General features: G+C 46.8%; 1 protein-coding gene across 3 annotated transcripts in view; it reads left to right on the forward strand.

Moving 5' to 3' along the window:
* The first annotated feature begins 270 nt into the window (after positions 1-270).
* BCKDHB (branched chain keto acid dehydrogenase E1 subunit beta) overlaps positions 271-13,272 on the forward strand; it is a 297,162-nt gene continuing 284,160 nt past the window's right edge. For all 3 annotated transcript variants that reach the window (XM_077812742.1, XM_077812744.1, XM_077812743.1), the window contains exons 1-3: positions 271-453; positions 6,267-6,344; positions 13,126-13,194. In XM_077812742.1, the coding sequence (XP_077668868.1) occupies positions 291-453; positions 6,267-6,344; positions 13,126-13,194 (310 nt within the window). In that variant the 5' untranslated portion in view covers positions 271-290. The remainder of the gene's footprint in view (positions 454-6,266; positions 6,345-13,125; positions 13,195-13,272) is intronic.

Here is a 13,272-nt window from a genome sequence, read left to right on the forward strand (position 1 = left end):
CATTTTCTATCAGCGCAGCCGCGCCCCTAGCAGCCTAGCTCCACCCCTTCACAGCCCCGCGCCTCACACTTTCCTCCTCCACCGTCGCGCTGAGCCTATTCGCAACGACCTTGCTTATACGCGTGCGTACTAGAGACTACTCGCCCTCCGGCCTTACCCCGCCCACAGCACCGTGGGTTCTGATTGGTCCGTTCTACGTTGCCCAGCTAGCCAATAGGAAAGCCGCATTCCTACCCCGCCTCTTTACAACGTGCTGTTGCTGTCACACCTGAGTCCTGACCCTAGGGGAGATGGCGGCGGCCGGGCTCGGGCTGCGTCGGGTGTTGGTGCTCGCCTCCAGACTGGGGCAGCTGCGGGCCGGCATGGGGGGCCGGCTGCTCCCCTTGGCCGCCGGGCCGCGGCGACACGCGGCGCATTTCACGTTCCAGCCTGACGCGGAGCCCAGCGCGCACGGTGAGGGGGGGCCGCGCCGGGCTCAGCCCCCGTTACCCCCTGCAGCCTGCCTGGCCCTGGAGAGGGGCTGCCCGGCGCCGGGCTGGCGGAGGGCATCGGGCTCCCGGCGCAGCGCCTGCTGCTCTGGGTCCGCTTGTCCCGAGGGGTCCTAGGCGTTAAGGGGAGCCGCCCTTCCCCGCCCGCCGCGCTGTCAGCGCCCGCTGTGGTTGGGGCTGGGGGCAAGGGCGCTGGATTTCCCAGGCGTGCCCCCTCCCCCCAAACAGACACCCCCCGGGGCAGCCGTTAAACGTCCCCTAGCGGCGGCCCAGGCAGGCAGCGGGGCGCGGAGCGGGCGTGTTGTTACCCCAGAACCACGAGCCCGCTCCCCTGAGCAACGAGCGCGCTGGCAGCCAGGAGACTTTCCCGACAAACAGTAAACGCCAGTTCTTGGCCGCCAGCCTTCTGGGGTGCGAGCCTCTGGGGTGGCTGACGCCACCTGGGCAGGCGCTCTCTGCAGTTAGGGTGAAAACGGCCTTTCTGTAAAGGGGGGACTGAGATCCCCCGGTCCATCCCTCCTTTCCAGCCGCTGGGCTCGGTGCGAGCCTTGCGACAAACTTACCCGAGTTGAGGACGCTGGAAGAGTAACTCATTCCCCTGGAATGACCGAAAGTTGAAGATAAGTGGTCTGATTTGATTTTTTGGCTAGGATCTGGAGCTAGGCACCAGGTAGAAAAGCAATAACAGCTGATCATTGCCACTTTTGGGTTAAAACTTGTTTTCACTTAGGGTCAGGAAACGTAGATGTGTGACATAATTGCATTTTAAGTTCAGAAGCCAATATTGCTGTAAAGAAGGGGGGGGGGGAAATCACTTAAAAGGTGTTGAGAAGATGTTTCTGTTGTACAGAGTAATGAGAGACTCCAGTGGAGAAGAGCGCCATTATCTTTTGTTGGTTCTGCTGTAAATAGGCTTGGCTGAATTTGATGTTTTTTTTTTCAGTTTTGATTAATTGGGATTTTTATTTTTGCCAATTTTTATTTTTACAGTTATGGGAAGTTAGGGGTTGGCGGTGGGGTTACTGTTGGGGCAGTGCTGACAGTGGGGGCTGTAGGGGGCTTTCTGTGAGGCTGAAGGGCCCAAGACAGCTAGGGGAAAGGAGCAAGGGAGGCAGTGGTCCTGATCTGGTGGAGCAGAGTACCCCCCAGCTGGGGCTGCAAGGAGAAAGATGAGCCCCTGGCCCGGGGGGGGGGGGTGGTGTCTCTGCTGAATGCCTCCTGACAAGGGATTGCTCTCTTCTCCCCACCCCCCGCTGGTGAGTGAACTGGGCTGCAAAGGGCTGTCTGCGCTGCTGCAGGGCCAATGCCCTGCAGGCACAAGCTGTAAGAGGCTGCATTCAATGCTGAGTGTTCTGATTTTTTTTTTGTTTGTTTTTGTTGACTTCAGTGTGTCAGCTGAAATTGATATTTATTGACATCTGATGATTTCAATTGGATCCTGTCAAGCCTAGCTATAAAGTAGCCAAGTTCCCATGCACTCTGTGGCAGGCTGGCCCTAAGTTCTGCGGCATGTTATAACAAGCTATAAATTCTGTGGCAGATTCAGTTTGCCATTTTCATAGAATTAATGGTGAGAATGCCAAATACAATTATTTTCATGTAATATTCAGTTAATCTTACATTGCCCTCAAATTTCCAATATGCCACAGAATTTTGACACATCACTGCAATTGTAGAAATTTTCAGCGTATGTTGGAGAAGCTGCAGGTTCTGGTATTTGGGCAGGAGACACTTAGCACTTCAGTTCCACGTTGTGGAGTTGCTACCAACAGTGGGAAAAGTTTGCAGACCGCTTAACAGTCAGGGCTCTAGTCAGAAGAGATTGACGGGTTTTCCCCAGGGTGCCACCTGGAATTGGGGTACCACTGAGCCCCCCAACCCACCAGCCTGGGCTCCCTTTTACACTGTACTGCTGTGACAAGCTGCAAAGCCCTCGGGAGTATAAACCCAAAATTATACTGTCTTGCGTTGAACAGGGAACTGTACAGTGTAAGATCATAAAATTTACCCTCTCCCTCGCAGTGGAGAGGAATATGCAACAGCCTTTTGTCCTTGAGCTATGATTCCCAAACGCTGGTTTAGATAAAGCAAAAACAAGTTTATTAACTACAGAAGATAAATTTTAAGTGACTATAAGTGATAGCAAACAGGTCAAAGCAGATTACCTAGCAAATAAACAAAAAACTCAAACTAAACTTAATATACTAAATAGATTGGATATGAAGAGCAGCTTCTTACCCTAAGAGGTGATACAAGCAGGCTGCAGATTCTTAAGGGGCAAGCTCAACTTGCTTACAGCTTGGAATCCCCAGGTGTTCCATTCACAGGCTAAAAATCCCTTTAGCCTGGGTCCAGTGCTTCTCCCAGTTCAGTCTTTGTTCCTCAAGTGTTTCTCGTGTGGGGACCGAAGAACGCCAGATGCATATGGCGGGAATGCTTTGTTTTCAAGCTTGGTTCCCCAGATTGGTCTTGGAAAAACACTGACATCCCAAGATGGAGTCTAGAGACATATGACTCTACAAAGACATGTAATGAGATCACAACAGCCATTACTTGTAGGCTGTCTGATGGGTTCTCAGGAAGGCTCCCCAGGTGGGAGATGAGCTTCTCCTAAGGCCATAAGAACATAAGAGCAGCCATACTTGGTCAGACCAAAGGTCCATCTAGCCCACTATCTGGTCGTCTGATCATGGCCAATGCCAGGTGCCCCAGAGGGAATGGACAGAACAGATAATCAAGTGATCCATCCCTTGTCACACATTCCCAGCTTCTGGCAAACGGAGGCTACGGGCACCATGTCTGCCCATCTTGGCTAATAGCCATTGTTGGGCCTATCCTCCATGAATTTATCTAGTTCTTTTTTTGGAACCGTGTTCTAGTCTTGGCCTTCACAACATCCTCTGGCAAAGAGTACCACAGACTCACTGTGCCTTGTGTGAAGAAATACTTCCTTTTGTTTGTTTGAAACCTGCTGCCTATTAATTTTATTTGGTGACCCCTTAGTTCTCGTGTTATGAGAAGGAGTAAATAAAGCTTCCTTATTTACTTTCTCCACACAGTCATGATTTTATAGACCTCTATCATATTCCCCCCCCCCGGAGTCCCCTCTTTTTCCAAGCTGTAAAGTCCCAGTCTTATTACTCTCTCCTCATACGGAAGCCATTCGATACCCCTAATAATTTTTGTTGCCCTTTTCTCAACCTTTTCCAATTCCAATATATCTTTTTTGAGATACATCCACATGTAGTATTCAAGATATGGGCGTACCATAGTTTTATATAGGGACAATATATTTTCTGTCTTATTATCTATCCCCTATCTTAAAAATTCCCAACATTTTGTTAGCTTTTTTGACTGCTGCTGCACATTGAGTGTATGTTCTCAGAGAACCATCCACAGTGACTCCAGAATCTTTCTTGAATATTAACAGCTAATTTAGACCCCATCATTTTATATGTATAGTTGGGATTATGTTTTCCAATGTGTATTACTTTTCATTTATGAACATTGAATTTCATCTGCCATTTTATTGCCCATGCACCCAGTTTTGAGAGGTCCCTTTGTAACTCTTTGCCGTCTGCCTGGGACTTACAAAACTTAAGATAGTTATCTGCAAATTTTGCCACCTCACTGTTTACCCCTTTTTCCAGATCTTTATTAATATGTTGAATAGGACTCCAGTACAGACCCCTTGGGGACACCATTATTTACCTCTCTGCATTCTTTAAACTGACCATTTATTACTACCCTTTTCCCCCCAATCTTTAGGAAGGCCTATTGTTTTTTCCTAATGGCTCATTGCCCTGAATAGGCCCTTCCAAACCCAGCTATCTATCATGAAAGCATCTTGTCTAGTGGGCATTCCCCAGGTGTAACTATGTTTTGAAATACAGATTATAGTCAGGTTTCAGAGTAGCAGCCATGTTAGTCTGTATTCGCAAAAAGAAAAGGAGTACTTGTGGCACCTTAGAGACTAACCAATTTATCTGAGCATAAGCTTTCGTGAGCTACAGCTCACTTCACCGGATGCATACTGTGGAAAGTGTAGAAGATCTTTTTGTACACACAAAGCATGAAAAAATACCTCCCCCCACCTCACTCTCCTGCTGGTAATAGCTTATCTAAAGTGATCACTCTCCTTACAATGCTTGATTAAATAAATCTCTGCTCATCACCAGTTCTGGGAGGACTGGGTTGTCATACTGTGAATAACTTAGTATGGGGAGGGGCAAGAGATTGTGATCAGAGAGTGGGGAAAATGCCATGGAAGCTCAAAGCAGCAGGCAGAGATGGAATGATATAGTGTAATTTACAAAAAATTGACAAAGTGTATTATGAATGACAACTAACGAATACTGGGGATATATAGGGATCAAAGCAGCCAGCTCTGGGCTGGAATGATACAGTTCTTTAGCCATGTACAGCAACCTATACAGCAATCTGAGAGGAAGTGAAAAGCTCTCTTTACTAAATTTAAGCTGATGGATTGTTTAGAGAGTTAAAACTAACTCAATTAGTTAGAATTTTTAAAAATATTGAGGTTTCTACTACTACCGTGAATGGCCTGGAACTCCATTTTACTGTCATTCAGAAGACAGGCCCATCTACAGCTGGGCAAAGATTCAGTAATAACTTGGAGGGGGAAAAAGAAAAGGAGTACTTGTGGCACCTTAGAGACTAACCAATTTATTTGAGCATGAGCTTTCGTGAGCTACAGCTAAAGAATTGCCATCACCAGTTCCTTGTAGGTCTTACTCCTGAGGGAATTTTGTGCTCAAAACTTAAAATTATGCACACTATTTTAAAATATTTTAAAATTCTGCAAATTTTATTTGTCAGTAAATTAAATAAATGTGGCTCCAGCATGGCAGTGGGGAGCATAGGCCACTGGATGCATTGAGGTGGGAGATCACCCTGAAGCCCTCACCTCCCCCAGTACAGGGACTTGGCAGTGAGGCTGCACCTGACCCTGACACAGTGCAAGGGCTGGGCTCGCCTCAGAAGCACCCTGGGGTCCTGCCCCTCTGTGCCAGGTGTGGCTGGGCAGGCTCAGCCCAGCAGGATCCTAGTTTTGGGGAGTCCAAGTGTGGGGTGAGAGATTTCTGTGTGGGACATCTGCGTGCAGGCAGCTCAGTGGGAGATTTGGATGCACAGGGGCTCGTTAGGGTGCAAGGACAATGGGACTCTGCAGGGGATCCAGATGATAGTGGATGGGCTCTGTGGGGGGCGAGGGGTGGGTAAGGCTACTTCTGTGCCCTTACAGGAATGTCCTATGTTAATGAGGATCCTGGGTCTAATAGCTGTGGTATCCTGTAGGAAAGAAGGCCATGGACTGAAATTTGGGCATACTTTGGTAAACTTTAACGGAGTGGGTAACTATCTCAAAATGGTTATTTTTCATAAGGAAACAGTTTTACATAAGCTTATTGTCTTATAACCGGTAGGTGTTAGCCTTTGAAAATGCCTTGCAAAGTTACATTTGCTCTCTTGTACCTGGAGGCTCGAAGGAAGTTACAGCATATGTTATCGTCGTTTTGTAACTTTTGAAAGAGATCTGAAATACTGGCTATCAGTATTGCAGTTACAGTTTGGCACACTTGATAATCCCAGTATCTCGTCCATTTAAAGTCTATGCCGCAAAACAGTCCTTTTGATCCTCATTAGCATTTTCCTTTTAAGGGCTTCAGTGGCTGCTGGCTCGTTTAAATTATTACTAAGTTTTTTGTTTTGTTTTATTTTTAAACAGATAAATAGCTAAATAATGTCTCTCTCATGCAGGGCAAACCCAGAAAATGAATCTTTTCCAGTCCATAACTAGTGCCTTGGATAATACCTTGTCCAGAGATCCAACTGCAGGTACATTATAACTGTAATTATGTGTCTCTCTGTACTGTGAAATTAGTCATTTTTAAGATTATCTGAAATGTTTTTAATAAAATGTAGAAATAAACTGAGGTTCCAAATCACTTAGAGAATATGCCTGTAGGATTAAAAATGTATAAACAGTGTACTGAAAGACTATGTACCACATTGGAACTCAGCTGCAGTTCTTTTTCTCCTACAGCAATTGACTGCATCATTAACATCTAATGTGGAGCAGAGAGCTGCATTGCTTAGCTTGCTTGGTATATGAGTAGTGATCCAAATATGTCAGGGGAAATTCAGGTCCTAGCAGATAAACTAGTTAATTCTCATCTTAAAAAAACAAAACTACTTTAAGTTGAAGAGTACACTTTTAGAACACTTCAGATGTTAGAGGTTTTTGAGTTTTGTGTTTTTTCAAAAATGCATTTACTTTTGAATTTTCCTGATTGTAAATGTGCATGTTTGTAGTGATGATCAGAAATACCTCTGAGGTCTGGCTCTGGTTTTTCATTTTGTTGCTCTAAATATTTCTGCACACCTGTAACTTAGAGTGACAAAGTTCCTTCTGTACCTTGGGGGGTCTTGCGCTTATTGGCGGATTTGCTCGCCTTGGAGCTTCACTGCAGCTCTCAGTTTGGCCGTTTTCATGAACCCACAGTCCAGGTCAACTCCTCCTGTGTCTGACCAGGAGTTGGAAGGTTTGGGGGGAACCCGGGTCCACCCTCTACTCCGGGTTCCAGCCCAAGGCCCTGTGGAATGCAGCTGTCTAGAGTACCTCCTGGAACAGCTGTGCGACAGCTACAACTCCCTGGGCTACTTCCCCATGGCCTCCTCCCAACACCTTCTTTATCCTCACCATAGAACCTTCCTCTTGCTGTCTGATAATGCTTGTACTCCTCAGTCCTCCAACAGTATGCGTTCTCACTCTCAGCTCCCAGTGCCTCTTGCTCCCAGCTCCTTACATGCACACCACAAACTGAAGTGAGCTCCTTTTTTTTAAACCCAGGTGCCCTGATTAGCCTGCCTTAATTGATTCTAGCAGCTTTTTGATTGGCTGCAGGTGTTCTAATCAGCTTGTCTGTCTTAATTGTCTCCAGAAGGTTCCTGATTGTTCTGGAACCTTCCCTGTTACCTTACCCTGGGACAAGGGACCTACTTAACCTGGGGCTAATATATCTGACTTCTGTTACCCTCCTGTAGCCATCTGGCCCAACCATGTCACATATCTTCTCCCCCTGCCCCGCCCAACACTACAGGGTTGGGCAACTTGGGACATCAGGCAGTGTACTCCTGACAAGCCATCTGGATTGCCATGGTGGCTTCCAGCCTGGTGTTGTATGGTGAATTGGAAAGGTTGTAGGGACAGGAACCATCTGGTCACCCTTAGGTTCTTCTCTTTATTTCGCTGCATCCACTGGAGGGGTGCATGGTCAGTCACAAGGGTAAACCGTCATCCCAGAAGGTGGTAATGTAGTGTTTCCATGGCCCATTTCACAGCTAGGCACTCTTTCAACCATGGCATACTTCTGCTCTCTCGGGAGGAGTTTCCTACTGAGGTAGAGGATTGGGTGTTCTTCATCTCCAACCATATGCGATAGGACAGCTCCCAATCCTACTTCAGATGCATCTGTCTGTAAAATGAATTCTCTGTTGAAGTCTGGGGCTATAAGTATAGGGTTACTGCAGAGGGCTGTCCGTAGATCCATGAACGCTTTTTCCACTTCACCATGTCCAGACCCCGGGCTTTTATCAGGTCTGTCAGGGGACTCGCTCTGGTAGCAAAATGGGGAATAAATCGTCAGTAGTACCCCACCACACCCAGGAATGCCCGGACTTGTTTTTTCCGATTTGGTCAGGGCCAATTTTGGATAGCCTCTAGTTTGTTTAGTTGGGGCTTGACCATGCCCCTTCCTACAATGTAGCCAAGGTATTTAGCCTCGGCTAGTCCTATAGCACACTTGGCTGGGTTGGCTGTGAGGCCAGCCTGTCTTAGCGTGTCCAGAACCCCTTCCACCTTTCCTAAGTGGGTTTCCCAGTCAGGGGTGTGAATAATCACATCATCCAGGGCCGCTGCATAACTGGTATGGGGCCGTAGGAGCTTGTCCATAAGATGCTGGAAGGTGGCAGGTGCCCCATGCAGTCCAAAAGGAAGAACAGTATATTGAAACAGATCCTCCGGTGTAGAGAGTGCCGTCTTTTCTTTCGCATCTTTGGCAAGGGGAATCTGCCAGTATCCCTTTTGTTAAATTGAGGGTGGTCAGATCTGGCATTGCTCAGGCAGTCAATTAACTCATCAATATGGGGTTTGCATCGAATTTGGATATCTCATTCAGCCGGCGAAAGTCATTACAAAACCTACCGGTGCGATCGCGTTTGGGCACCAACACAATCGGGCTTGACCACTGACTGTGGGACTTTTCGATGACTGCCAGCTTCAACATCCTTTTTACCTCTGCCTTGATCTCCTCCCTTTTTGCTGCTGGGACCCAATAGGGCCTTAAAATTACCTTTGCCCCAGGATCTGTGATAATGTGGTGATATGCTTTGGTGGTCCAGCCTGGTTTGGTTGAAAACACGTTCTGGTGTCGGTTGATCATCTCAGTTACCTCCTTCTTCTGGTCTGGTGTCAGATCAGTGGATAATCCTGATCTGCTCCTGCCTGTTGTTTCCCCGAATCGGGGTCTCTTGGGCCACTAGACATGCCTCTCGTTGGTGCCAAGGTTTTAAGAGGTTAATGTGATAAATTTGTTCTTGTTTCCGGCGTCCTGGCTGCCGCACCTTTGTAGGTTACTTTCCCCTGGGTTCAACCACCTCATAGAGCCCCTGCCATTGGGCCAAAAGCTTGCTTTCTGCCGTGGGTACCAACGATCCCCTGCTTGGAACTGTCGGACTTTTGCCTGGCGATTTTAATGGGTTCGCTGGGCCTCCTGTGCCTTTCCCAAATGTTCCCGTACAATAGGGGTGACCCGTACTATCCATTCTCGCATCTGCAACACACAGTCAATTATATTTATCCCCTCTTCCCATTTCTTTGGCAATATCTAGTATGCCACAGGGGTGGCGTCCGTATAATAATTCAAAGGGGGAAAACCCAGTGGAGGCCTGAGGTACCTCCTGGATTGCAAACATAAGGTAGGGTAGTAGAGTATCCCAATCCTTCCCGTCCCAACTTATGACTTTTCTTATTGCCTTGAGGGTTCAGTTAAACCTTTCTTCCAGCCCATCGGTCTGTGAATGATACCCTGAGAACTTCAGTCTATGTATATGGAGCATTGTACAGAGATCCTTCATTAGCTTCAACATAAATGGGGTACCTTGGTCTGTTAGTATCTCCTTTGGTAGCCCCACTCTGGCAAAGATCCCCACCAACACTTTAGCTATCGTTTTAGAGGTCGTGTTCCGCAGGGGGACGGCTTCTGGGTAGCGAGTAGCATAATCCAGAACGACAAGTATACGCTGGTAGCCCTGGATTGTCTTCTCCAGGGGTCCCACTAGGTCCATGGCTATTCACTCGAAAGGGACCTCTATGATGGGAAGGGGTACTAAAGGTGCCCTCAAGTGGGGATGGGGACTGTGCAGCTGACATTCTGGCCAGAAGAATCATCGCAGGACTCATGCTAGGGTCTTCTCTACCCCCAAATGCCCCCCAAAAAGAAGACTATGGGCCAGACTTAATACAGCATTCTGGTGTTTTTGAGGTACTAGGATCTGCTGTACCTTCTGCCCCTGTACTGGTGCAACCTGGTATAAGAGATTCTTCTTCATTATGAAGTAGGGTCCTGGTCCCTGGGTTTTCCCTTCCACGGGGACCCCATCTATTTCGGTCATCTCCTTCCTAATGTTGTCGTACATTGGGTCTTCAGCCTGCTCCCATCCAAAATTTCCTCTCCCGGGGTTAATCTGCTCGAGATCTAGGGGGCCAGTCTCTTTAGCCTCTACTGGTTCAGAGGCATTAGGGTGTGGGTCAGACTTGGGTGCTTCTCCCTCCTGGGTGACCTACTTTTCAGCTGCTCGGGTCCACCTACCTATGAGAGCGACCCTCTGGCTTTGGGCCAGTATTCAGGTTCCCAAGGCCTTAGCTGTCCTTCTTTCCCTTTTCGTGTTTCTACGCTGTCTGGGAGTGGAGAACAAATCTGGGGATATTTCAGAGAAGGTTGAGGGTTGACAGTCTACTGTGGATGCCTCACTACTTTCAGGGCTTCCCCCTCTCTCCAATTCCCCTACCGGGAGTAAGTCTCCAAACCCTGGGAAGTCCCTCCCTATGAGCACAGGGTATTGGAGTTTAGGGACTACACCTGCTGCTACCTCAGTAGTGTTCCCCTGAATCTCTATTTTTACTGGGATGGTGGGGTAATAACCAACTGTCCCATGGACGCATGTTATCCCCGTACGCTTAGCCCACAGCAGCTGACTGCGTTTCATGAGCTTCCCTGAGACAAGCGTGATAGCACTCCCCGAATCAACCAGTGCTGTGGTCTCTACCCCATTTAGCTTCACTGGTCTGGTGTACATATGTGGGGATAGTGAGACCACACAAGGTGGATTAGGGAGCATGGGTCTACCCAGTTCCCCAGGTTACACTGCATAGGCTCCTCGGCATTGAGACACTATGCAGCTTTGTGTCCCCACTCCCCACAGGCATAACATCTGTATGGAGCCCTATGCATTCCCCAGTCTCTTGGTTTGGGCAGTCTAACATCACTATCCTCTTCCCCCTCAGTGCTCTGACACTTTGTGGCTTCTGGTGGGCCTTCAGCCCCTCTCTTTTTCCACCTGGGCTCTCCTGGTGGCCCAGTTATCCAAGCTCTAGGGCTTGGTGCTGCTAGTTTAAGCCGGGGTGCTTCTTCCTTAACTGGTCGGGTCAGCTCCCTCGCCGTCCTTTGCCTTTCCACCTACAACAAGGTTGTTGCACTGGTAGAGGGTTCATTCTGGCTTACCCAGGCACAAAGGTCTGGCAGTAGTCCTCTCATGTACCGGTTGATGACAAGAACTTCTAGTATCTCCTCCGGGACTCAGTTCATAACCACTTTCGTGCGAGATGGATGAGGTCATATAATTGGGACCGTGGGGTTTTGTTTTCCTGGTACCTCCACTCATGATATCGCTGGGCCCGCGCTGTGGTCATTACCCCGGATCTGGCCAGGATCTCTGCTTTCTGCTGGGGGTAGTCTGCCACAGCCTCTTCAGGCAAATCATAGTAGGCCTTCTGGGCCTCCCCACACAAGAATGGAGCGAGGATGCCAGACCATGGTTTTCGGGGCCAAGCCTCCCGCAGGGCTGTCCTCTCAAAGACGAGGAGGTATGCCTCTACGTTATCCTCCCGCGTAATTTTCTGCAGCCAGTTGCTGGCCCGCATGATCAGCTCTGTAACCTTTTTGTATTGGTACCCCTTACACATAGCAAGCCTCGAGTGCGACCCCTCAGATTTTTAAAAGTGTTTTAAAGGTATATTTAACACCATTATAAATGCTGGAGGAAAAGCATGGTTTGGGGTGGAGGCTGACAGCTCGTGACCCCGCCCCCATGTAATAATCTTGCAACCCCCTGAGGGGTCCCGACCCCCAGTTTGAGAACCCCTGCTCTAGTTTTATATATTTAATATATAAATAAGTGTTGTATTTCTCAATGAGAAATCAAAAGTAGCCTTGCCCTAAAAATCCTAAAATTGCTGAACTTTGATCCCTTTTAAAAAGTAATCAACCAATTTAATGGAAAGGGCTAGACTGCTTTTAAAATCTGGATCCATTTACTGTCAAATGGCTTTTTGGTGGTTTGTATGGTTCCTAGTGGATGGATAGTCCACATTGCAAAGAGCATAATAATGGTGAGTATTTAAGCTGGCAACTTGCACAGTTATTGGACTACCTTCTTTTCCCTAGAGGTAGTCCCTCCAGATCAGGGCTGTAGCACATGGGTGGGACATTTGGAGAAACTTGCTATTTAATGGATCAATTAACATTTGTGGTGATCAGTTCAGCATTTTTCAGGAGCATTAAAATCACATAGAAATGAAATGGGAAATGAAACCAGTTGAAGCTTAAACATTAGTGGTTGAGTCCTTACTTGTGATGTCATTTTATTTTTGATTAAAAGGAAAGATTGCATCAGATCTTAAACTTTTTAAAATGGAATGTCTAAATTCAGCAGATGTTTGGTTAGTTCATACACTAAACTTCTTGGAATTTTTAAATGAATTGGTAGTGCTGTGGTATTACTTAAATATTTTTCTGAAATGTTCCTGCAGTAGTTTCTGAAACATAGCTAGAATAGTTTAAACGTTCTATTTTGGGCCAGAAAGTGTATTGTCATACTAACTCCTCCTCTTCCCCTTTTGTTTAATGTACTGTTTTTTTAAAAGGTGGTGCTGATCTATGAGTGTAGGAGAGGTGGGGGAAAAGCTTGATTGCTAATGCGCATACTATATTTAAAATGCTTTGAACTTTTTGTTGATAAAAAATACAGTACTTTGAGGTCAAATTAATCCCCCTTTTGGACATGGTGAAACATCTAAAATTCAATGCTTTTAACTATAGTATTTTTATAGTAGCATATACTCAGTAAATTGTTTAGAAATCTATTAAAACTTGTTCTCGCTCAATCATGAATGTTGAAACTTAAGATGTTGAATATAAATGGAAACAGTGAAATTCAGGTGAGAACTGCGCTTACAGTTTATAAATGGTTAGAATAGAATAAATAGGATTATCTTAATTTTCATACTAGACGAGTGTATTCATAAATAAAAGTAAACTATGTATGACTTATTTTGCAGTAATATTTGGCGAAGATGTAGCCTTTGGTGGAGTCTTCAGGTGCACTGTTGGGTTGCGAGACAAATATGGTGAGTTAGCTGCTTCTGTACAAGCAATATTAGATTTAAAATCTTTCCTTTTCCTGCTATAGCTATGATCCTAGATGA

This window comes from Eretmochelys imbricata, chromosome 3 (assembly GCF_965152235.1).
Source record: "Eretmochelys imbricata isolate rEreImb1 chromosome 3, rEreImb1.hap1, whole genome shotgun sequence".
NCBI lineage: Eukaryota > Metazoa > Chordata > Testudines > Cheloniidae > Eretmochelys > Eretmochelys imbricata.